This window comes from Mandrillus leucophaeus, unplaced genomic scaffold (assembly GCF_000951045.1).
Source record: "Mandrillus leucophaeus isolate KB7577 unplaced genomic scaffold, Mleu.le_1.0 Scaffold1005, whole genome shotgun sequence".
Taxonomy (NCBI): domain Eukaryota; kingdom Metazoa; phylum Chordata; class Mammalia; order Primates; family Cercopithecidae; genus Mandrillus; species Mandrillus leucophaeus.
This window is the reverse complement of record NW_012098155.1, coordinates 278,714-306,071: the sequence shown is the minus strand read 5'-3', so window position 1 is coordinate 306,071 and position 27,358 is coordinate 278,714. Positions and strand designations below refer to the sequence as shown.

At 36.6% G+C, this 27,358-nt stretch overlaps 1 protein-coding gene across 3 annotated transcripts in view; it reads right to left on the bottom strand.

The window, feature by feature from the left end:
- LOC105534952 (dynein heavy chain 14, axonemal-like) overlaps window positions 1–27,358 on the bottom strand; it is a 94,110-nt gene that overhangs the window by 39,269 nt on the left and 27,483 nt on the right. Inside the window, exons 4-8 of one of the 3 annotated variants that reach the window (XM_011973896.1) lie at window positions 24,885–25,034; window positions 20,584–20,714; window positions 17,678–17,761; window positions 16,202–16,317; window positions 12,523–12,585 (exon numbers count right to left, since the gene is read on the bottom strand). In XM_011973896.1, the coding sequence (XP_011829286.1) occupies window positions 12,523–12,585; window positions 16,202–16,317; window positions 17,678–17,761; window positions 20,584–20,714; window positions 24,885–25,034 (544 nt within the window). Of the gene's footprint in view, window positions 1–12,522; window positions 12,586–16,201; window positions 16,318–17,271; window positions 17,513–17,608; window positions 17,762–20,583; window positions 20,715–24,884; window positions 25,035–27,358 lie in introns of those variants that run through there. The other 2 variants (XM_011973890.1, XM_011973904.1) reach the window with 2 other exon arrangements.

Here is a 27,358-nt window from a genome sequence, read left to right as displayed (position 1 = left end):
AAAAATATACAAAAAACTCCTAGAACTATTAAGTGACTTCAACAAGGTTATAGCATATAAGATCAATATATGAAAATCAATTTGTTTCTATATACTAGCAATGAATGCATGAACATGTAAATTAAATACTCAATCCCATTTATAATTACTTGACATAAAATGAAATAGTTACAAATCTAACAAAACATTTCTGGTGATTAAATTTATGTGTGGACTTGAGTGAGCCAGCAGTTGCCCAGATTTTTATTTAAACATTATTTTGGGTCTTTCTCTGAGGTATTTCTGGATGAGATTAGTATTTGAGTAGGTAAACTGAGTAAAACAGATTGCCCTCTCCAGAGGGGTTGGGCCTTGCTATGGTTTGAATGTTCCCTCTAAAATTCATGTTGTAATTTAATTACCACTGTGATGATATTAAAAGGTAGGACTATTAAGAGTGATAAGGTCATTAGGGCTCTGCACTCATGAATGGATTAATGCCATTATTGAGGGAATGCATTATTACTGCTGGAGTAGGCTCCTGATAAAAAAGAAGAGTTCAGGCTGGGCACAGTGGATCACACCTCTAATCCCAGTAATGGAAGACCGAGGCAGAAGGATAAGGAATTTCAGACCAGCCTGTGAAACATAGTGAGACTGTATCTCTAAAAATGTTTTTAAAAATCAGCCAGGTATGGTGGTACATTCCTGTAGTCCCAGCTACTTGGGAAGCTGAGGTGGGAGGAGGGCTTGTGTACAGGAGCTTGAGGCTATAGTGAGCTATGATCACAACACTGCACTCCAGCCTGGCTGACAGAGATCCTCCTAAAAATATATATTTGTAATAGAATGATTTATATTCCTTTGGGTATATACCCAATAATGGAATTGCTGGGTCAAATGGTATTTCTGGTTCTAGAGCTTTGAGGACTCACCACACCATCTCCCACAATGGTTGAACTAATTCACATTCCCACCAACAGTATAAAAGTGTTCTTATTTCCCCGCAGCCTTTCCAGCATCCATCGTTTCTTGACTTTTTAATAATCGCCATTCTAACTGGCGTGAGATGTGGTTTTGATTTGCATTTCTCTAATGTTCAGTGATGTTGAGCTTTTTCGTGTATGTTCACTGCAGCACTATTCACAATAGCAAAGACATGGAATCAACCCAAATATCCCTTAATGATAGACTGGATAAAGGAAATGTGGTACATATATACCACGGAATACTTTGCAGCCATTAAAATGAATAAGATCATATCTTTTGCAGGGATATAGATGGAGCTGGAAACCATTATCCTCAGCAAACTAACGCAAGAGAAACAACCAAACACCGCATGTCCTCACTTATAAGTGGGAATTGAACAATGAGAACACATGGACACAGAGAGGGAAACAACACACACTGGGGCCTGCTTAGAGGTGGAGCTGGGGGAGGGAGAGCATTAGGAAAAATAGCTAATGCATGCTGGGCTTAATACCTAGGTGGTGGGTTCATAGGTGCAGCAAACCACCATGGCACACATTTACCTATGTAACAAACCTGCACATCCTGCACATGTACCCCAGAACTTAGCTCACACCTGTAATCCTACCACTTTGGGAAGCTGAGGGAGGTGGATCACTTGAGGTTGGGAGTTCAAGACCAGCCTGGCCAACATAGTGAAACCCCATCTCTACTAAAAATACAAAAAATTAGCTGGGTGTGGTGGTGGATGCCTGTAATCCTAGCTATTCAGGAAGCTGAGGCAGGAGAATCGCTTAATCTCAGGAGGCGGGGGTTGCAGTGAGCCAAGATTGCACCACTACATACCAGCCTGGGTGACAGCGCAAGACTCCATCTCAAAAAAAAAAAATTTAAATAACTAAAATAAAATAAAATAATTCAACATGATTTCCTCTGTCTCACAAGCTTGCCTGCTTGCCCTTCTGCCTTCCACCTTCTTCCATGGAACGACCCAGTACAAAGGCCCTAACCAGATGCCAGTTGTCAAGTTCTTGAACTTCCCAGCCCTCCAGACCCATAAGACAAATACGCTTCTTTTTCTCCACAAATGATCCAGTCTGTGGTATTTGCTATAGCAATACAAAATGAACTGAGACAGGCCTCATCCAATTCATTGAGGCCTGAATAAAACAAAAATACTGAGTAAGAGACAATTCTGTCTCTCTCTTCCTGTCCTCAAGCTGACACAATGGCTTTCTCCTGTTGTTGGATTTGAACCTGGACTGGAACTTAAATCACTGTCTCTGTTGGTTTTTAGGCCTTTGGAGTCAGACTAGAAGGGGAATTATACTATACCATCAGATCTCCTGGGACTCTAGTTTACCAACTGCAGGTCTCAGATCTCTCTCTCTCTCTCTCTCTCTCTCTGTCTCTCTCTCTCTCTCTCACTCTCTCCCCAACCCCCACCCCGCCTTTTCTCTCTCTCTCTCTCCTCATATATTTGTAGCTATTGTAAATGGGACTACTTTCTTAATTTCTTTTTCAGATTATTCGCCGTTGGCATATAGAAATACTACTGATTTTTGTATGTTCATTTTGTATCCCGTAACATTACTGAATTTGTTTACCAATTCAAATAGATTTTTAGTGGAGTCCTTAGGTTTTTCCAAATACAAGATCCTATCATCTGCAAACAAGGATCATTTGATTTTTTACTTTCCAATTTGGATGGCCTTTATTTCTTTCTCTTGTCTGAGTACTCCAGCTAGGACTTCCAGTACTAGTTTGATGGGCATCTTTGTTGTACTCCATATCTTAGAGGAAAGAATTCCAATTTTTCCACATTCAGTACAACAATGCTAGCTGTGAATCTGTCATATATGGCTTTTATTATGTTGAGGTATGTTCCCTTTTATAGCCAGTTTTTAGGAATTTTTGTCATGAAAGGATGTTGGATTTTATCAAATGCTTTTTCAGCATCAATTGAAATGATCATATGGTTTTTGTCCTTCATTCTGCTGATATAATGTTTCACACTGATTGCATATCAATCAATATGCAAATGTTGCAAATGCAAATGTTGATATGTTCAACTATCCTTGCATCCCTGGGATAAATTCCATTTGGTCATGATGAACAAAGTTTTTAATATGCTGTTGAATTTAGTTTGCTAGTACTTTGTTGAGGATCTTTGCATCTTTTTTTTAGGAATATTGGCCTGTAGTTTTCTCTCTCTCTTTTTTTTTTTTTAATAAGCCTTTGTCTGGTTTTGGTATCAGGGTAATACTGTCCTCATACAATGAGTCTGGAACTATTCCCAACTACTCTATTTTTCAGAACAGTTTGAGTAGGATTGCTATAGTTCTTCTTTAAATGTTTGCAAAATTCAGAAGAAGCCACCAGGTCCTAAGGTTTTCTTTGCCGGAAGCCTTTTTTTGTTACAGCTTTGATCTTGTTACTTGTTACTGGTATTTTCAGGTGTGCTTTAGGTTATATCTCCTTGGTGTTCTATAACCTTCTTGTACTTGAATACTAATATCCTTCCCTAGGTTTGGGAAGTTCTCTGTTATTATTCCTTTGAATAAACTTTCTACCCCTAACTTTTTTTTAACCTCTTTTTTAAGGTCAATAACTCTCAGATTCACCCTTTTGAGGCTATTTTCTAGATTTTGTAGGCAAGCTTCATTCTTTTTTATCTTCTCTGTGTATTTTCAATTGTCTTCAAGCTCACCAATTCTTTCTTCTGCCTGATTAATTCTGCTATTAAGAGACTCATGCATTCTTCAGTAGATCAACTGCATTTTTCATCTCCAGAATTTCTGCTTCTTTTTGATTATTTCAATTTGTTGTTAAGTTTATCTGATTGCTTAATTCCTTCTCTGTGTTATCTTGAATTTCTTTGAGCTTACTCAATACAGCTATTTTTTTTAATTCTATTTTTTGATGTTATTGGGGGTACAGGTGGTATCTAGTTACACGAGTAAATTATTTAGTGGAGATCTGTGAGAACCTGGTGCACCCATTGCCTGAGCAGTATACACTGCACCATATTTGTTCTCTTTTACCCCTTGCCCCCACCCAGCTGTCCCCCCCAAGTCCCCAAAGTCCACTGTATCATTCTTATGCTTTTGCGTCCTCATAGCTTAGCTTCCACATATCAGTGAGAACATACCATGTTTAGTTTTCCATTCCTGAGTTACTTCACTTAGAATAATAGTCTCTAATCTCATCCAGGTCATTGCAAATGCTGTTAATTCATTCCTTTTTATGGCTGAGTAGTATTCCATCATATATATACCAGAGTTTCTTTATATACTTACTGTTTGATGGGCATTTGGGTTGGTTCCACCATTTTGCTATTGTGAATTGTGCTGCTATAAATGTGCATGTGCAAGTATCTTTTTTGAACAATAACTTCTTCTCCTCTGGGTAGATACCCAATAGTGGGATTGCTGGATCAAATTGATAGTTCTACTTTTAGTTCTTTAAGGAACCTCCACACTGCTTTCTATAGCAGCCGTACTAGTTTACATTCCCACCAGCAGTGTAGAAGTGTTCCCTGATTGGTGCATCCACGCCAACATCTATTATTTTTTGAATTTTTGATTGTGGCCATTCTTACAGGAGTAAGGTGGTATTGCATTGTGGTTTTGATTTGCATTTCCCTGATCATTAGTGATATTGAGCATTTTTTCATATATTTGTTAGCCATTTGTATATCTTATTTTGAGAATTTCCTATGTATGTCCTTAGCCCACTTTTTGATGGGATTGTTTTTTCTCTTACTGATTTGTTGGAATTCATTGTAGATTCTGGATATTAGTCCTTTGTCAGCCCACTTTTTGATGGGACTGTTTTTTTCTTACTGATTAGTTTAAGTTCATTGTAGATTCTGGATATTAGTTCTTTGTCAGACGTATATATTGTAAAGATTTTCTCCCACTCTGTGGATTGTCTGTTTGCTGACTATTCCTTTTGCTGTGCAAAAGCTCTTTAGTTTAATTAAGTCCCACCTATTTATCTTTGCTTTTATTGCAGTTGCTTTTGTGTTTTTGGTCATGAAATCCTTGCCTAAGCCAGTAGCTAGAAAGGTTTTTCCAATGTTATCTTCTAGAATTTTTATAGTTTCAGGTATTAGGTTTAAGTCCTTAATCCATCTTGAGCCAATTTTTGTATAAGGTAAGAGATGAGGAACCAGTTTCATTCTCCTACATGTGGCTAGCCAATTATCCCAGCACCATTTGTTGAAAAGGGAGTCCTTTCCCCACTTTATGTTTTTGTTTGCTTTGTCAAAGATCAGTTGGTGTAAGTATTTGGGTTTATTTCTAGGTTCTCTTTTCTCTTTCATTGGTCTATGTGCCTATTTTTTTTTTTTACCAGTACCATGCTGTTTTGGCCTTATGGTATAGTTTGAAATCAGGTAGTGTGATGCCTCTAGATTTGTTCTTTTTGCTTAGTCTTGCTTTGGTTATGCAGGCTCTTTTTTGGTTCCATATGAATTTTAGAATTGTTTTTCCTAACTCTGTGAAGAATGATGGTGGTGATATTTTGATGGGTATTGTGTTGAATTTGTAGATTGCTTTTGGCAGTATGGTCATTTTCACAATATTGATTCTACCCATCCATAAGCATGGGATGTGTTTCCAATTGTTTGTGTCATCTGTGACTTCTTTTAGCAGTGTTTTGTAGTTTTCCTTGTAGGGGTCTTTCTACTCCTTTGTTAGGTATATTCATACTTTTTTTTTTTTTCCAGCTATTGTAAAAGGGGTTGAGATCTCGATTTGATTCTTTGCTTGGTCACTGCTAGTGTACAGAAGAGCTACTGATTTGTGTATATTAATATTGTATCTGGAAACTTTGCTGAATACTTTTATCAGTTCTAGGAGCTTTCTGGAGGAGTACTCAGGGTTTTCAAGGTAAACAGTCACACTGTCAGCAAATAGGGACAGTTTGACTTCCTCTTTACCAATTTGAATGCACTTTATCTCTTTCTCTTGTTGGACTGCTCTGGCTAAGACCTCCAGTACTAAGTTGGAGAGGAGTGATGAGAGTGGGCATCCTTGTCTTGTTCTCGTTCTCAGGGGGAATGCTTTCAACTTTTCCCCATTCAGTATTATGTTGGCTGCAAGTTTGTCATAGATGGCTTTTATTACACTAAGGTATATCCCTGTATGCCAATTTTGCTGACGGTTTTGATCATAACCTCACCTAACACATAAGGAATCACATAAACTTAAAGGGGTGGAAAAGGCATTTCATGCAAATTGTCACCAAAAGTGAGCAGGGGTAGTTATTCTTATACCAGACAAAACAAACTTAAAAGCAACAGCAGTTAAAAGAGACAAAGAGGGACATTATATAATGGTAAAAGGCCTCATCTAACAGGAAAACATCACAATCCTAAACATACATGTGCCTAACACTAGAGCTTGCAAGTTTATAAAACAATTACTAATAGACCTAAGAAATGAGATAGACAGCAACACAATAATAGTGGAGGACTTCAATATCCCACTGACAGCACTAGACAGGTCATCAAAACAGAAAGTCAACAAAGAAATAATGGATTTAAACTATACCTTGGAACAAACAGACTTAACAGATATATACAGAATATTTCATTCAACAACCACAGAAAACACATTCTATTCAACAGCCCATGGAACTTTCTCCAAGATAGACCACATGATAGGCCATAAAACAAGCCTCAATACATTTACGAAAACTGAAATCCTATCAACCACTTTCTCAGACCACGGTGGAATAAAACTGGAAATCAACTCCAAAAGGAACCCTCAAAATCATGCGAATACATGGAAATTAAATAACCTGGTCTTGAATGAGCATTGGGTCAAAAATGAAATCAAAATGGAAATTTAAAAATTCTTCAAACTGAATGACAATAATAACACAACCTATCAAAACCTCTGGGATATAGCTAAGGTGGTGCTAAGAGGAACATTTGTAGCTCTAAATGACTACATGAAAAAGTCTGAAAGAGCACAAATAGACCATCTAAGGTCACGCCACAAAGAACTAGAGAAACAAGAACAAACCAAACCCAAACCCAGCATGTTGTATTTTTCCTTACACGGGGCACCAGTTGGGTATTGCTCCTCACAAGAGTGCATTAGCAGACCCTGACCCAAATGCCAGATGGATAAAACGTACACTGACACACAGATATTCTGCTTTGCCAGTCCAGTTGAGTGTCCGACCACCTGCACACCAAGAGAGGTTTATCACTAAGCAGCTTGCACTCCAGGCATTTATTTAGTATACAATTAACAATAGAAGCGCTGAGTCAACACACTTGTGGATAATTAACATGATTAAGAGAGTAGTTCTACAAATGATTAAAGCTCAGGTACTGGCAGTCTAAAGTAAATACCATTAGGGGGCAATACCCCTAGTTGACCTCCCTCCTGAGAGGGCCATTTGGCTCAAAGGTTAGTTAATGGAGGTAGGGTAAACAGACTTAACTGGGGAAGGCTCTATTGTCCCTAGTATTTACCCTATGACCTAATTCTCTAAGGTAAAAACTGGCTGCCTTCAGCCTGTTCAATAATTACAAGCTATGTAAGCTTTCGGCCTTCCAAAAGGTTTGTGACTATTTCCTATAACTTTCCCTAATATTTCCCTTTAATATTTCTGCCACAATCCTGCGTGAATCCCAACACCAGCAGAAGAAAGGAAAAACCAAGATCAGAGCAGAACTAAATGACACTGAAACAAACAAACCAAAAATACAAAAGATAAATGAAACAAAAAGCTGGTCTTCGAAAAGATAAATAAGATTGATAGACCATTAGCAAGTTTAACCAAGAAAAGAAGAGAGAAAATCCTTTATCCATATAATCTAGAAAACCTAGAAGAGATGGGTAAATTCCTGGAAAAATACAACCCTCCTAGCTTAAATCAGGAAGAATTAGATACCCTAAACAGACCAATAACAAGCAGCAAGACTGAAACGGTAATTTAAAAATTACCAACAAAAAAAAGTCCAGGACCAGAGAGATTCACAGCAGAATGCTACCAGACATTCAAAGAAGAATTGATACCCATCCTTTTGACACTATTCCACAAGATAGGGAAAGAAGGAATCCTCCCTAATTCATTCTATGAAGCCAGCATCACCCTAATTCCAAAACCAAGAAAAGACACAACCAAAAGAGAAAACTACAGACAGATATCCTTGATGAACATAGATGCTAACATCCTTAACAATATACTAGCTAACTGAATCCAACAACATATCAAACAGATGATCCACCATGATCAAGTGGGTTTCATACCAGGGATGCAAGGAAAGTTTAACATACACAAGTCAATAAATGCGATTCACCACATAAACGGAATTAAAAACAAAAATCACATGATCATCTCAATAGATGCAGAAAAAGCATTCAACAATATCCAATACAGCTATTTTATTTTTTAATTTATACTTTTAAGTTCTGGGATACATGTGCAGAACATGTAGGTTTGTTACATGGGTATACACGTGCCATGGTGGTTTGCTGCACCCATTAACCTGTCATCTACATGAGGCATTTCTCCTAATGCTATCCCTCCCCTAGCCATCCACATGGAGCTGGGGGTGGGGTGACACAAGCCCTACTGTGGCCACCACCACTGGGATTGCACTGGGTCAGATGTATGTTCACTCAAGGACCTAAGACTCTTCGATCAGTAGCTGGCAAATCCAGCCAGGCTTGTGTCCTTCTGGTTAAACCTGAAGCCAACAGTCCTGGGTCTCACCAAAGCCTTGTAACCACTACCTGGCTACTGCCTATGTTTACACAAGAACCTAGGGCTCTACAATCAGCAGGTGGCAAAGCCCACCAGGCTGGCGTCCTTCCCTTAATGGCAGTGAGTTACCCCAAGCCCTGGATAGGTCCAGAGATGCTGTCTGGGAGCCAAGGACTGGAGTCCAAACCCTTAGAAATTGACGTGATGCTCTATACTACCGCAACTGAGCTGGCTCTCAAACCACAAGACAAAGTCCTTCCTATTCTTCCCTCCTCTTTCCACAAGCAGAGGAAATCCCCGTGGCCACCACCACCATAGGCCCATAGGGAGTACTTCCAGGCTACCACTCATGTTTCTCAAGGGCTTTTCAGTCAGCTTGTGGTGAATGTGCCAGGCTTGGGACTCACCCTTCAGGGCAGTGTGCTCTCCTCTGCCCCACTGCAGGTCCAGAAATGCCATCCAAGAATCAAGGCCTGGAATCGGGGACACCAAGAGTCCACTTGGTATTCCATCCCACTGTGGCCAAGATAGTACTTAAGGTACAAGACAAAATCCCCTTTACTTTTCCCTCTGCTTTTCTTAAGAAAGAGTCTCACTATAGCCACCACAGCTGTGAATGTGCTAGGTCTCACCTGAAGCCAGCATGCCACAGAGTCTCACCCAAGGCCACTGTGTACTACCTGGTTAACACTGCTGGTCATTCAGGGCCCAAGGGCTCTTTAGTCAGCAGATTATGAATCTTGCCAGAACTGGGTTCTTCCCTTCACAGCAGTGGGTTCACTTCTAGCCCAGGGTATGTTTATAAATGTGTGGGATCTAGGACCTGGAATGGGGACCTGATGACTGCCTGGTACCCTCTCCTACTGTGGCTGAGCTGGTCTCCAACATGCAAGAAAAATCAAAGTCCTCTTTAGTCTTACCTCTCCTCTCCTCAACAAAAGAAAGGAGTGACTTTCTTTGCTGTGAGGTGTGCTGCCTGGGGTTAGGGGAGGTAGGTGCAAGCACTCCTTAGCCTTTCCAGCTGATGTCTCACTAGGTTGGGGCCCCCCACATCCATTGGCTCAAAGTCCAAAACAGCAGTAGGACTTGTTCAAGAATTGTGGTCCTTGTGGCCTACACTGCCTTTCAAGTTTATTGACGACCACATAGCACTTTAGTCTGCAATGGTGAGGCTTGGTGGAACTCAAGTTCCAACCACTGGGATGGGCGATTCCAATCTGGCTAGAACTGGTCTAAATTCTCCCTCTGTGGGTGGCTGTCCGTTGAGTTCAGCTAGGTTTTGATTTCTGCTGTGACAGGGCAGCAATGAGTTCAATTAACAGTCCCACAAGCATTGCACTCTCCTTCCTCTAAGTGCTCAGATTATCTCTCCCCACCACACAGCCACTGCCATGGGTTGGGGGAAGGATGCGATCAGTGATTCAAGACTGTTCCCTTCCCTCTTGAGTGCCTCTTTCAGCAATATGAAGTTAAAACCAGGTATTGTGGTTGCTCACCTGAGTTTTGGTTATGAAGATGGTTTTTTTGTGTAGATAGCCGTCACATTTGGTGTTCCTGCATGAGATATAATCAGTGGAGGATTCTATTCTGCCATCTTGCCCCACCCTTAATCCAAATAATTGTGATATTTTAATAAATATACACAATGTGTTAGTAAATCAGGATAATTAGCATATTCATCACCTCAAACCTTTATCATTTCTTTGACTTGATAACATTCAATATCCTCTTTTTTAAGGGCCAGCCACAGTGACTAATGCCTGTAATCCCAGTACTTCGGGAGGTCAAAGTGGGAGGACTACTTGAAGCCAGGAGTTGGTGACCAGCCTGGGCAACATAGTGAGTCCCCATCTCTACAAAATAAAAATAAAAAATAGCTGGGCATGGTGGTGCATGCCTGTAGCCCCAGGTATTCAGGAGGCTGAGGTGAGAGGACTGCTTGAGCCCAGGAGTTTGAGGCTGTAGTGAGCTATGATCACATGACTGTACTGCAGCCTGGGCAAGAGTTGAGACACTGTCTCTAAAAAAGGAAATAACAATAAAATGCAAAATCTTCTAACTATTTGAAAAAATTTAATGAATTATTGTTTACCACAGTTACCCTACAAAGCTATAGAACACTAGAACTTATTCTTCCCATCTAGCTGTTAACCAACCTCTCTCTATCCTCCCCTCCACAACACCCTTCTCATCATCTAATAACCACAATTCTACTCTCTACTTCTATGAGCTCAAATATTTTAGCTCCCACATATGAGTGAGAACAAGAGATATTTGTCCTTCCATGCCTGACTTATTTAACTTAACATAATGTCCTCCAAGCTCATCCATGTTGCCATAAATGACATAAATGACAGAATTTTATTCTTTTTTTTCTGGCTGGTTTTCTATTTTGTGTATATATACATTGTCTTCATTCATCTGTTGATGGACTTTTAGATTGATTCCTATCTTGGCTGTTGTGAACAGTGCTGCAGTAAACATGGGGATGCAGGTGTCTCTTCAATATACGTACGGATTTCCCTCCTTCATGTAAATACCCAGTAGTGGGATTGTTGGCTTGTATGGTAGTTCTATTTTCAGTTTTCTGAGAAACCTCCATACTGTTTTTTCATTTAGTTGGGCTAATTTACGTTCCCACCAATAGTGTATAAGAGCTAACTTTTCTCCATATCCTCATCAGCATTTATTTTTTGTCTTTTTGATGACAGTCATTCTATCTGGGGTGAGGTGATATCTCATTGTGGTTTTGATTTGCATTGCCCTGATGATTGGGGATGTTGAGCATCTTTTCATATACCTATTGGCCATTTGTATTCCTTCTTTTGAGAAATGTCTATTCTGATCCTTTGCCCATTTTTAAATCAGATTATTTATTTTTTACTGTTGAGTTCCCTGTATATTCTGCATATTAATCCCTTAGAGAATGAACAGTTGCCAAATATGTTCGCCCATTCTGCAGGCTGTCTCTTCACCCTGTGGATTATTTCCTTTGCTGTGCAGATACAGCATTCTTTTCTTGAAAACCATTTAATTGAGGTATGATTGACATGCAAAAAGCTGTACCTATTTAATGTATACAATTGGTGCATGTGGAGATAAGTATACATCTGTGAACAATCTATGCCATAAACTGTCACCTCCAAAAGTTTCCTTCCCTCCTCTTGATTTATTGTTATTTATCATAAGAACATTCTTGAAAAGATAAAATTACAGAAATAGCTAACAGATTAGTGGTTGCCACAGGTCAAGGAGGGAGCAGGAATAGGAGGGAGGGGGGTATAGCTATAAAAGGCCAACACAGGGGATCCTGTGGTGATAGAAGTGTTCTATATATTGATTATATATCATTGTCAATGCCCTGGCTGTCAAAATAGACTGTAGTTTTGCAACATTTGGGAGGGAAACTGGGTAAAAGGTACATGGGATATCTCTATTATTTCTTATAACTGCATCTCAATCCACAACTATCTCAAAATAAAAAGTTTAATAAAAACAATTTTAAAAAACATTTGGCTGTTGGAGATCTCACAAAATAAGATTACTGTTGTCTACTTTAAATGACTTAATTATTCTTCTTCCTGGAAGCAAGAAGTTAGATAAAGTGACCAAGGGAACTCATCAAGGTTTTCCATAGCTCTATGACCATAGAATGGTATACTGCAAAATACAGTGTTTAATAGTTTTTAAAAAATAAAAATGGGTTAAGTTTCATCATAAAGCAATGGAATGTGACTTTCTAATCACTGAATGAAAATGAAATTATATCTGCTTCCACACTACATGTAAAACATATAGCTTCCTTTTGAAATTTTTATAAATATATTGCATATCAAAACTTACCTGCTCTTCTCTGTCTTAATTCTTTTAACATTCAATTTCCAGGTGACAAATGCTTTATTCATTCTGAAAGGAAAAATGCTTCTTATATTCCATATCCATAAACCATTTATATGGAATAAATTTAGTAAAAGCTTAGTAATATCAGAATATTCTCTAGAACATGTTTCATTCATCCTGAGTTACCTAAAGTAAATGCTAAACCATATAAATTTTCTCCCAGACTATCAGCAGAATATAGAGCAAAAGGTAAAGGTAAATGAAAGTCCTTATAATTCTCACAGATGCAGGATTCACTTAGCTGCAGCATTCCAATAAATATTAAAAATGATTTTTAAAATATTGTTTTCCTTTATATGTTTATTGGCTTACTTTGAAAAGAGACTTCATACTTCAAGAAAAGTCAAGATTCAATTTTCAGTAATAATGAAAAGGTACATTGATAAAAAGTCTCTATAGTGGTAAGTAGAAAATTAAGGTAATGTATGTCATTTTGATATTATTTAATACTTATGTAAAAAATGCACTTGTAATTTTTAAAACTCAAAGAACCTACATGAGAAGGAATTGGAAAGTTTCCCTGGTTATGATTCATCATCAATAATTGTCATGCATTCTGAAAAAGACATGCCAACTGTGTCTGCAAATCTCTCTCAACTCTAAATGAATATTGCCACCTACATTATGCACGTGTGGGACTAGTCTAATGCAGTATCACAATTGCTTCCTTGGTAGCCTTTGCATCTAGAGGAAAACAACCACCTTTAAATAAACACTGAGATGTGATACTTGTTTGCCAATGTGAGATTACTTATGTAGCTGGTGAGAGCTAGTGGGTAGCAGAAAATCGTAGGGATAGGGGTGTGTCTGAGAAGCCAAACAGCCAATCTTAGTGATGATGTTGGCTAATTTTGAATCAAAGAAGGCTGAAAGGGGCCTGGAGCCATCCAAGCAGTTCAAAGAGAATCCCATGATATCCTTCAAACAGGCTCACCCGAGGCCTTGAAAATCAGGACTGCCTCAATCAAAATCTAGTACCTTGACCTTAAATCCAGTTCCAAAGAAGCACTCCACATAAGTTACTATTTCACTTTAATCCAAATCCATAGAGTCATGGTATCTCAGAACCCTAGAAGATCCCTGAAAATCCTTAAGAATCAGAGGGGAACCCAACGGTGTAAGGCGTATCTGCACCAGGTCACAAAAACTAATATACCAGAAAAGTTTCATGAGGTAAAACAATGATGCTGATGGTCTAATCACCCCTGTACTGGCATCACCAGCATAAGTTGTTAACACTTCATCTTTATCTCATTTTTCTATTTGAAATATTACCTTTTACAATATCGTGATCTAAGAAAAACTATGAAAATATTAAAAATAAAATTTAAAATTAAGTAAGTATATTAAGTGTATATAAAATTAAGTACAAATTAAGTAAATAAAAAATTTAATTTATTTTTTCTTAACATGAATAAAGAAAGTGAATCATTTTGACTATAGACTTTGATACCAAATGTCATGTAAAAAGATGATTCTTGTCCCAGTTGCAGCTGAATTTAAAAAGTTTAATAAATGATAACTATTTAGAGCACAGCAGACCCTGAGGATGTATCAAAAGGCAAGCATAACAGTGGAAAGTCTGACACTGACAGAGTCTCAAATAAAAAGATACAGAAAATATTACTTTGGATACTATCTTAAATTGATAACCCAGAATCAAAAACCTATCTAGCCCCAATTCTAGCTCCTAAATTACAGGGACGCAACTATCACCTCTCTTTGACGAGAAACTTAGAACTGTTACTCAGTCACCTACGCTACATGTGACAGGTCCCAGAAAATAACAGAACCAGCTTCATTTCCTACCAACTTCATTCCAGGAACACCACTTCTACTGTCAAATCCATACTAAACTAGTTCCTGCTTCACAACTTTGAAACTTGCATCTTCTGGAGCTCCCACAGGGCTGCCTAGTTTTCATCATCTAGGTCTCTGCTTCAATGCCACATCTCTGACCATCCTATCTAAAGAACCAATGCACACACACATCTCTAATTCTCTGTTTTATTATAGTTCTAGGCCTCATCACGATCTGAAATTATTTATTTACCTATTATTATCTATCTCCTTCCATTAGAATATAAGTTCTATAGGAATAGAAACCTTGTATATTTTTTCGTAGTTCTGTCTCCAGTTCTTAACACAGGTGAAACAAAATAGGTACACAATAACATTTATTCAATAATTAATTTCTCTGTCACAAAATCCTTCTTCTCTTACCAAAAAAAAAAAAAAAATTCTCAGGTCCTTAGTTATTCAAGCTATTTACATATTAAATAAACAATTTAAAATATTATTTATCTGTTTTCCTAGTCCCCAGCAGACAAGAACATATCACAAGAAAAAGCAGACATTAGAGAAGAAACAAGAAAATTATAGAACTAGATACAAACACTAAAAGAACAATAACCTGGAACTACTCTGTGAAGAATCAGTCTTGGGAATCCTAATGTGATGTGATATAACATAATGTAACATAATGTACCTTAAAACTAGATAAATTTTTAATCATGAACTTGAATCAACAAGCTGCCTCCAGCTCCCTTACTCTGTTTTATTTTCCTTCAACCACATTTAGTCTCCACTCAATATTTCACATATTTGCATGTTTTCCATTATCTCTCACCCACTATGATATACATATTTGAGTGCAGGACAATTGCTTGGTTTGTTCAATACAATATCCCTGGCATCTAGAATATGCCTGGTTCTTAATAGACTCTCAATAAATATTCATATAAATAAATATATGCACGGAAAAAAAGGCAAACCCAAGTCAACATAGCTGACTCTTGAACAACATGGGTTTGAATGGCACAAGTCCATTTACATGTACATTTTCTTCCACGTCTGCCACCCCTGAGACAGCAAAACCAATCTCTACTTTTCCTCCTCCTCCTCAGCCTACTCAGTGTGACAATGACAAGGATGAAGAACTTTATTATGATCTACTTCCATTTAATGAGTAGTAAATTTATTTTCTCTCCCTTATGATTTTCCTTTTTCTTTCTTCTAACTTACTTTATTGTAAGAATACAGTATACATGTACCAGACAAAATATGTTAATGATTGTTTATGTTACTGATAAAGCTTCTTGTCAACAGTAGACTATTAGTATTAATAGCAAAGTTTGGGTAGAGTCAAAAGTTATACTCAAATTTTGAACTGTGTAGGGGGTCAGGGCCCCTAACCCTTGCATTGTGGCAGAGTCAACTGTAGGGTGTATTTAAGTTTGCTTGACTATAAAATATTTTTACAATATTTATCCAAAAAGACTAAAATTAAGAGTTGTAATACTGAAAAGGGTAAACTTCCTTCACCTAAAAAATTTTTATGGAACATCCCATTCCTCTGTAACTTATGGCATTTCCTCATAAGTTACCGGTAACAAATGCTTTATTAATTCTGAAAGGAAAAATGCTTCTTAAATGCCAAAATTATTGGCATTTCTTCATAAGTTACAGAGGAAATGGGGTGTTCCATAAAAATTTTTTAGATAAAGGAATTAGTACTATTTTCTACTGGTATTACTGTAGTAGAACCCAGATGTCAATCGGGCAACTGCTCCTTCAACAGGATCAAACTACAAAGAACTGGTTTCATTTTTTTTCACCTCACCGGAAATCAGAAAATATCTTGAATTGACGTAATAAATAGTAATGTCTTCTTTCTGATAGCCATTCCAAAGTAGGTATGAGTTCTACTTCCTCTATACTACCAACGATATTAGTGACCTACAAAATAAGGCACAAAAGCATTATTTTATTTTAAAAATATGTACCATTTTCAAGAAATTAAGAAAGCCTGTATTTGGCTGATAACTTCTTGACTTTATAACTAAGTTTTTTCCATGTATGAATCCTCAGCTATTTTATCTATACCCAAATTTGATTTCCCTCAACACACTGCTTCTACACTTGCTATTTTCTTTTTTTTTTTGTATTCTTTTTATTTTTTTTATTTTTATTTATTTATTTATTATTATTATTATACTTTAAGTTCTAGGGTACATGTGCATAACGTGCAGGTTTGTTACATATGTATACTTGTGCCACTTGCTATTTTCTAACGCTATTTCTTGTGCTCTGACAGAGAGAAACTTCCTCCTCACCCTGAGATACTTTTCACAAATAGCTGTTCAAATTTGAGCCTCACAATTTTTACATTTTCTATAAAAGTAGTATTTATGAACTTAATTTTAGCTACAGAGATGCGGTAGTCCAAAGTGGCTTATAATCTCACTACCCACATATCCTATATTGACATTCAAAAACTACATGCCCTTCATCAAGGAGTTCTCTCTCTTCCCATGAGTGGCCCTCCCCTATCTGAATGTCACCATTTAAAAAAAAATTTTATTCCAGAGATAAAAGTATGCATATTTTTATCAGCACATATGTATCTATGTGTATATTCATATATATATACAAGTTTTTCCTCCATTCTCACTTGATACTAATAGAGGTATTTCTGTATCTGCACATACAGATCTACCTCATACAAAGATGTGGTCTTGCCCATGCATAAAGTTCATTTTAGTTGGGAGGCTGGGAGGGCAGAAAAAGGCAGACAGACATTAAACAAATCATTAAAACAAGTAATTGTATATTTTCAACTTGTGATAAATGCTATATAAGAGTGTAAAAGGGGGATTTCTACATCTGGCAATAAAGTTTCTGACAAATGTACCAATAAAGAAGATTCTTTTCTTTATTATTATAGTTCCCATTGTTAGCAAATGCTTGTTTTGTAGTTCTTCCTTTAAAAATTTACTCCAAGTATTAACAAAGTATTTGATAGATGAAAAAATTTATTAAAGTTGAATCTCCAAACCTAAATCTCTACACAAAAGGAAAAACTTCACTATTAAATAACATTCTCCCAAGCAGATTCTTATACACAAACTGCTCCACAAATGACCAAGTATCTCTGAAACAGAAAGATAAATGTACGCAATTAAATTCTACATTGGATAATATTTTTGTATTGTAATTCCAAAAGCTTAAAACATCCATTAAACATTACCTTTGAGATAAATGAAGCAGTAATAACCCAAAATTCTTTGCAATGTTTAGCGGTATGAGCCGATACTACCTGAAGATCATACGGATTGTAAAGGGCTTTAGGACTTTTCCGAGGAAGGCAATATACAAATTCTCCATCATCTTCCAAAGGTTTCTGAGATTTAAAAAAATAAAAATAAAGAAATTTAATTAATTTGACTAAATTAACAAAATTAATACAATGGCTGAACTGATTATCCACTAAATTGAAATAATTTAAACACAGATTAAAAATAAGAATACTATATTTGGAGAAAAGCTAACATCAAATTGTGTCTAAACAATGTTCAACAAGATCAATCTTATGAAAGATTTAACATATTTAATTTTCATCCTTAAAAAAGGATCCTTAATTCAGAAAAAAATATCTATATGCTTAATAATACATGCTTATTAATCCAAAGAACTCGACGACATACCTTTTACATAATATGCCATCTTCCAGTATTTGTCTGCCAACACCAGAAATCTTTGGGCACATTAAATTTGTCATTTATTTTGATAATGATGGCGGTTTAGTATAAGATAAAAATAGCTATTATTTGTTAAGTAATAAATAATGAGTAATAACTCTTTCATATACATTATCTTTACAACCATAAGAGTTTAATCTATTAACATTCACCTCTCAAATTTAAAGAAACTAAGGCTTGATATTTTTAATCTCACTAAACAATTGCAGAAATTAATACTTTGAGGGAACTGAGTGAGGTGGCTCACGTCTGTAATCCCAGCTACTCAGGAGGCTGAGGTGAGATCACTTGAGCCCAAGAGTTTGAAGCTGCAGGGAGCTTTACTCACACCATTGTGGCTTCAGCCTAGGTGACAGAGAAAGACCCTGTTTTTCAAATTTAAAAAAATGAATATTTTGATAAGTTAGATAATTTGAGAAAAGTCACAAATTCAGGAAATGGTGAACTAGGGATGTGAATCCAAGTCTGACTCTAAACCCATATTCTAAGCTATTGCAATAAATTATAATGCCTCTCCCATATTTGGCATTGAAAAATCAGCCATTACACACTAAGGAAAATTTTAAGTAAAATGTATTTATTTTAGCTTTAAAATAAAAGTTTCCTGAAACTTTTAACTTTTATTGATAAAAAATTCTAAAATCACAAGAAAACTTTAGTCTTTTCTGGATAAATTTTACCATAAAAAAGCATTTAGTATTTAGTGATGTCCTCAGAAGCTATTTAATTGTGTAACTAAATGGTTTCCAATCATTGTAGCTTTAAATTTTGGATCCAGTTTTACACTTTTTAAAATTCTGTCTTCCTTGAAGATTACTTGTTTCTTCTCAATTATTTTAGCTGTTTCACTTTCTTACTTCAGCTTCTAATATAATCAATATTAAACCCTCAAAAACAAGTTTAAAAACTGCAAATAACAGGAAATAAATGAGCTCTAAATGATGACTTGTATAATGTATGACCTTTTTAATTGTTATTTGGTTATTTGAGTCATTTATGTTCTAAATTAGGTTTTAAAACATTACTAAGAAACAAGATAGATACAAATCTTCCAAATGGATCTCATATATAATTAAAAAATCAAATCATAAAAGCATAAAAATGTTCCAATTAAATTATTTTTTCAATTAAAAACAGGTGTTTAATCATATTCTCAATCCTTTCTTCACACACAAATGAAATTCACTTTATTTGAGAGTCCAAGGAACCCATGTACAGCTATGGTTTTGTTTTGTTTTTAAACTACTGTGCCCACCACCTGCCAGGCACCATGGCATATATTTAATTTTCACAGTCCTCCATGGTAACTATTATTATCTCCATTTCAAGGTCAAAAAACTAAAGCTCAAGAGGTTAGGAACTTGATAACATGGTGAGTGTACAGGTTCAAAACTAGGTAAATCTGATTCAATTATACATGTACTTTCCTTCACATTGTTGCCTCTGAAAAATGATCAAAAGATGATTTATCTTCATGGTAACAGTGTAGAGCAGGGCAAGGTGCCTGTTTTTGTCAATAAAGTTTTATTGGAACACAGTCACATCCATTTATGTATGTATTATCTATCAATGCTTTGGTACTACAGTGACAGAGTTGAGTAGTTGCAAAATCTAAAGTATTTATTACCTGGTCCTCTTCAGAAAAAAATCTGCTGATCCTTGGTTGGGAGCAGTGGTTCTTAATTGTGTATTAGAATCGTGGAGAACTGAATAAAATACAGATTGCAAGGCTCTGCCTCCAAAGGTTTCTGATTCAGTGGGTCTAGGGTGCAGATAAGAATATGTATGTCTAGTAAGTTCTAAGGTGATTCCAGTGTTGCTTGCCTGGGGACCACATTTTGAGAGTCCCCTTTCTAACAGTAGGGAGAGATGATCCTGTTCAATCTTAGAGCATCTGTAATAAATGAGGTCTCAGGACACAAACCTTAGTTCTTACCACAGCTTCTACCCTCTGGTCATGTGACCTTGGACAAGCTAAAATTTCTCTGAAGACAGAGGCTAATGGGTAAGAAAAAAATGAATAGCATAAGGAAACACAGACCAGATGAGATAGAAAATCAGGTACCAGGGAGTTAGAGTGTGAGAAGAATAGAATGTTACATTACCTAACAATTTCTTCTTAAATCACAGAAAAAGTGATATCCAGAAACCAAACAGTAGATTCAAGTTTCAGGCAGATGATACACCTTTCCTGGGGACTCACTCAAAGAAAGTGATAAGAGGAGACAAACACAAACATTTTGATGTGTCATAGACTTAAAGTTTATATGCTTGATCTATTCTCCATTTCCTAAATAAGTAAAATGAAATGATGTCAAATACTTTTGCATTTACCATGAAATAATTGTAACTTGATATTAATGTAATGTTTGACTTTGACATAATATCTGAAATGAAATAAAAATAAAAACATAATTTCAACATTGATTTTTAAAGATCAAAATTAAATAAAATAGAACAATACCTTTAAAGTAATCTTCTGAACTGCAATTTTGGAACTTCCATATTTCAAACTGTGCTGCGGTAATACAGTTTGCCAACCAAGCTTTTCTCGTAGCCTAATAATATTTCTTATCACATCATCATCTTTTGGTTCTGGTATAGAACAATTTAAAAATCCAATATAAGTGCAAATGTGGGCATCACTTAAGGATAATGCAAAATATTCCAAATATTTCTATATAGAGAAAAAAATCTAAATGGTAACTTAAACGATTATATTATTAGAGGAGAAAATATAGCTTAAAATTCAGTTTTAACAGAGGTTGGAAAGAGGGAATAATATTTATCAATTTAAGAAAGACGTCACAAAAGACCTAATTCATAATTACACAGGTAGTAATAAGAGAAGAGACTAGGAACAGGAACTGGTTATAAGGCTTTTCTTAATAAATGCCTAAGCTGCGGGAGGGGCAGTTGGATCAGAAAAGCAGGGATGACAGGGTGGGATGGAAATATTTTTCCTAAGGATACTCATCCCACAGACACCTTTCAGATCATCTCTCACTTAATCTCTTAGCCAACAGTTGACAATCCTCTCGTTCTTGAAAGAGTCTCTTTTCTTGGCTTTTATTCACTATGCTATACAGGTTGTCCTGTTGGCCCTTAAACTTATTTTCTTGATAGAACAAATCTTGGAAAGAGAAGCATACAGAAAGCCATGCTAAGAAGTTATATTTCTGGCCCTCTAGAAATTACAAACAACATCGGACTAAAACAACTTCTTTTCTAAGGATTAAATGAGACTTGAGCTCTTGTATAAGACAGTATGATAACTAGGATGAGGCACTTGCATGACTCTAAGAGTGAGCCCCTCTTTACATTTTGTGCCCTAGGTGAGGTATTGAAAATTAGTATTAAGGATATGGTACAACTGTGTATGTCTGACAAGAGGATAAGTAACATTATAGACCCAGATATAAAAATATATACCTTCTAGAAATCAAAATAGTGTGGTATTGACATAGAAAAGCAAAGAAGTAGAACAAATTAGAGTTTCGAAATATAACTACATATACAAGCCAATCTAATAAGTGAAAAAGATAATTCAAATCAACAGAAGAACGATTAACTATTCAATAAATCATAATGCAAAAGTGGTTAGCCATTTGAAATAAATATGCAGTTATATGCAAGCATAAATTATAGATGGATTAGAGCTGTAAATGTGGAAAAACAAATTATAGAAATACTAGAAGAAAATATGGCAGAATATGTTTATAAAACTGGGGCAGTGAAGGCTTCTTGAAAAAGAATCAAAGCATGTTAAAAGGAAAACAATGATACATTTGACTTGCTCAAACTTAGCAACTTATATACAAGAAAAACTACCATACACAAAGTTAAAATGTAATTAACACATTTTTAAAAGATGTTTATAACCTATATAACAGGCTAGAGATTACTATACCAAATATCTCAAGAATTCTTAACGATTAAAAAATAAACATTTTGATAAAAAGATGAACAAAAAATTTACAGGAAAAGATAAACGGCCCATAAACATATGGAAAAGTATTCAACCTCATTAGTAATCAGGGAATTGCAAATAAAATAAAAATTAAAACACATATCTCACTCAGACTGGCAAAAACTTTAAAATTGGAAAATATCAGCTATTGGCAAGGGTATTCCCCTTGCGTAATATCATGAAAGTATCATAAATTAGCATTTTCATTTTTGAGTGTGATTTGGCAGATTCAACAGATCTGACAAAGACTGTTCAAAAATGGAGGCAATTTCAGCAAATAAAGAACCCTTTTTCAGAATAAATAGTAAAATATAAGGAAGGCATAACTTTCAAAAAGCTGGAAAGAAAGCATCTTTCTAAAAAAGAGTTAGGTTAGTTCATGACAGAATCAAGAATGCTTACTAAAAAGAAACAAGGTCAGGAGTCTGGCAAATTTTGGCTGGGTCCTCTGCTCAGGGTCTTACAGGACTGAAACCAAAGTGTCAGCTGACCATGCCCTTATCTGGAGGCTGGGCTAGCGAAAGACTTGCCTCTAAGCTCCTCAGGTTTGAGGTGGAATTCGTTTCCTTATGGCTGTACTACTGAGGTCCCCATTTTCTTGGTAGTTGGCTGGGTACAGTTCTCAGCGAACTTTAGGGTTCTTGCCATGTAGCCCTCTCTACAACACGGCAGTTTGCTCCTTCAAAGGCAGTGGCAGGGCCTCTGCTACTACTTGCGGTCTCTTAAGGGTTTATCTGATTAGGTCAGGCTTGCCTCTAATAGTCTCCTTTGATAAATTTAAAGTCAACTGATTAAGGGTCTTAAATACATCTGAAAATCCCTTTGCCATATAAATAATATAAAAGCATGGGAGTGACAGTCTATCTTATTCACAGGTTCTATTTCCACTTAGGAGTAGGCAATTATACAAAGCATGTACACTAGAGGGTAGGAATACTGGAGGGCATATTAGAATTCTGTCTACAACTTCCTTTTTTTAAAAAATGACTAAATGTTGTTAAATCCTGGTAATGAGTACATGAATACTAAATTATTTTCTCTATATTGTATATTTGAAATATTTAATAATTGTTTTAAAATCTAAACAAAATGCTACTTAGGTCTTTACCAGTTTATGTATTCATGAATTTATAGAAGCTAAATGAGGGAAGCAAATTAAAGAAATGCAATCAGTAAAGAATTAGAATTTTATTTATCTGGCAACCATTAAACCTAAATTACTGGCCTTTCTTACACTAGATACCAATTTCAAAACACTAAAGGACAATGCAACTAAATACTAAGAATTCTTAATGTACAGCAACATTTGTTGCAATAAAGCCACTGTATCAGTTTCCTAGATGCATGATATGGTGTGGCTCTGTGTCCTCACCCAAATCTCTCACCTTGAATTGTAATCCCCATAATCCCCATGTGTCAAGCGTGGGACCAGGTGGAGTAAGTGGATCATGGGGGTGGTTTCCCCCATGTTGTTCTCATGATAATGAGTGAGTTTCACGAGATCTGATTGTTTTATAAGCATGTGGCATTTCCCCTGTTTGCACTCACTCCATCCTGCCACACTGTGAAAAAGGTGCCTGCTTCTCCTTTACCTTCCACTATGATTGTAAGTTTTCTGAGGCCTCCCCAGGAATGCAGAACTGTGAGTGAATTAAACCCCTTCCCTTTATAAAATACCCTGTCTCAGGTATTTCTGCATAGCAGTGTGAGAATGGACTAAAACAATGCATAACAAATTACTGCAAATTTAGTGGCTTCAAACAACATGTATTTACTATCTCACAGTTTCTGTGGGTCAGGAGTCTAGATACAGCTTAACTGCATCCTCTGCTTAAAGTCTCAAAGGCTGTAATCATGGTGTTGGTTGGTAATGGATTCTCATTTGGAGGCTCTATTGGGAAAAGATCTGCTTCCAAGCTCCCTGAGGTTGTAAGAACTTGTTTCCTTGTGATTTGAGTCATAGTAGCTTGCTTCTTCAAAGCCAGCAAAGGGGAGAGACTCTAGAACAAGTCCACCAGCAAGGTGGAGTCTTGGATAATGTAATATAATCACAGCATTGACAGCCCATCACCTATTAGTTAGAAGCATTCACAGGTCCTTTCCACATTTAAGGGGAGAGAATTATACGAGGGCATGAACAACACCACGTCTGTGCAAGTTTTGTGCTGTATGAGGTACTTATAATTTTGAGGATATTTATTTAAAGAAAGGGCGAAGCCTGTGTGAGTCAGGGGCCCTGAAGCTTAGGCTTCAATAGCTTTATGATAAATCTACCTCTGTATCATGGTGTTTCAATGAAAATAGAAAAGTTTTCTTTCTCTTATAAAATGTAAAATATTAATACTAAGAAGAATTTCAGGCATAGAGAAAACACAAACTAGAAGATGTTAGTGGAAGAAAATCTACTTAAATAAACTATTTATTTGGAGATTTAAACTCTCTATCAGACAAAGGTATAAAATTGTTAAATAAAATGAAACCATCAAGTTTTACTACAGTTATATGTAAAACACCATACAGTTTATATTATAGTTCTAAAATCATAGCCTTCAGAGATTGTTCTTAATTAAGAATAGTGATTAAACAATCTCTGTCAATTATTCAATGTAATATTTTAGATTTTCAAAAAGAACTTAAAAAGCATTTTAATAATCCTTTAAGCAACTAAACACATAAAATTCAGTAATACTGTTTTTTCTAAAGTCAATGTCCAATATAAGCAAACAAACCACAGAATAATTTGAAAAAGTACAGTGATTTCTAAGCAATCTGGTTCAATGATACCTACCACATACCTGTTCTATCATATGACACAGGCCTGGCTTTCCTAACTTTTGGACAAGCATGAGTTTGATCCTTTTTTCTCCATGACTTCCCTTTCTCCCTAAGCGAAGCTGGTTCTGGAGAAACCATATGTTGTTGAGTTATATTTTCTTTAAGGTAATCTGAAAATAAAACCATTATTAACTGAATAACTAGTGTGAGATATAAATAATACCATAGTAATTCCACATACCCAGCAATACAGTTAATGATTATATAAGGCAGTATAGCATAGTAGTTAAGAGCACAGGATGCCTGGGTTCCAAGCTCATATACAAGCTTTAACACTCATAGTCATGTGATTTACTTTGTAAGTTACCTATCTGCCTTGCTTTCCTCACCTTTGAAATGAGAATTGTCATAGTAAGAACCTCATAGGTTGTTACAAGAATTAAATTAGTTAACACATTTAAAGCACACAGTAAGTGCTTACTAAGGTGAATGTTAGTTAACTTTATTATTAGGTTGATACAAAAGTAATTGTGATTTTTGAATATTATACTAAATCTTTAAAGTGTGAATCCTCACATGAAATAAATACAGAAATGACCCCTTTTATTAACTGTAATTTGATAACTGAGCAGAGAAAATATTTAGATATAAATACAGAAAAGTAACAAAAGGTCTATTTCTTATTTTGTCTATGGTTTGCCTAATTGGTAGACTTAACACATAGAAGAATGGGGAAAATAGTAAAAACAGAGCTTTGAAGAAAGAAATACATTGTCTTGTTCTCATTCATTTAACAAATACTTCTGTAGTGCAAGGCACTGTGCTACAATTTAGGAAGGCAAAAGACAGGATAATTACAAACAAAACAAAGGGGTACAAATGAAATAAATAATAAGTTTTATTTCAACCAATAGTCCTAATTCAGAAGAGAGAGAGATAATTTCCCACTTGTATAATCAGAGGAAACCACAGACCTCTCCTGTTCCAAAGACCAAATGTTGAATGATGGTAAGGCTTTCAATTGTGGGGTAGTGAGGAGAAGGGTAGCTGGGGATGAGAGAAAGATAAGAAAACAAGAGAATTGTTCAGGAGATTACAGTGAAAAAAAAATTTGGCATTAGTGGAAAGATTCGTGAGGTAGTTGTGAAAACTTTCTTCTATCTTTAAACTCTATTCCTCTCTACCTTAGTTGAAATCTAGTTATTCCCTATGGCACTACTGACATGCGACCCTCTGGTTAGTGGCTCTATATTCCCACACTCCATGTACCTCAAGATTGGAAAGTGAGCTTGTTTTAACACTCCTCACTCTCCATTCACCACTTCCAAATCATTACAACTTGCCCTCTTTCTTTAATAAATAACATAAAAATCTATTCCTTTGAAGCTCATGCTTTTTGATTACACTATATTCTTCCACTCTTTATTGATAAGTACCAATTTCCTGGTCACTCAATCTGGAACTCTGGCTAAAGGGAGAGCCAACTTTCACCATACTAAATCTGCCATCATGTGGATGACTTCAGTGTTCATGAATTAAGACCTGTCTAAAGCTGTGCTCTCCTCCCCTCTTTTCTGGATGTCCTCCCATCACTAACTCTACATAAACCAACCACATTCCCAATTACATAATAGTGCTTGTCATCACTTGCCCTCCATCCTCTCAGCTTGTTTAATTCTCCCAACATGACCATTCTTTAAGCTCATCAGGAACTCCAGTCCATTGCTCTATTGCTTTCTTACAATCCATCATCCCTCTCTTTTATTTCATCTTTCTCTTTATCCAGCTTAGATTACGTCTTTCCGCAGCACTCTTGCCAATATCCTAAACTCCCTCTTTCTGTTGGCCTCACCTGTATGGAAAAACACTGACCCTGGATAAAATGAACTCTAGGGGGCGGAGCAAGATGGCCGAATAGGAACAGCTCCAGTCTCCAGCTCCCAGCACGAGCGACACAGAAGACAGGTGATTTCTGCATTTTCGACTGAGGTACTGGGTTCATCTCACTAGGGATTGCTGGACAATCGGTGCTGGTCAGCTGCTGCAGCCCGACCAGCGAGAGCTGAAGCAGGGTGAGGCATCGCCTCACCTGGGAAGCGCAAGGGGGAAGGGAATCCCTTTTTCTAGCCAGGGGAGTTGAGACACACAACACCTGGAAAATCGGGTAACTCCCACCCCAATACTGCGCTTTACCAAGGGTCTTAGCAAACAGGCACACCAGGAGATTGTATCCCACACCTGGCCGAGAGGGTCCCACGCCCAGGGAGCCTCCCTCATTGCCAGTACAGCAGTCTGCCATCTAACTGCAAGGCAACAGTGAGGCTGGGGGAGGGGTGCCCGCCATTGCTGAGGCTTAAGTAGGTAAACAAAGCCGCTGGGAAGCTCAAACTGGGTGGAGCTCACAGCAGCTCAAGGAGGCCTGCCTGTCTCTGTAGACTCCACCTCTGGGGACAGGGCACAGCTAAACAACAACAACAACAACAAAAGCAGCAGA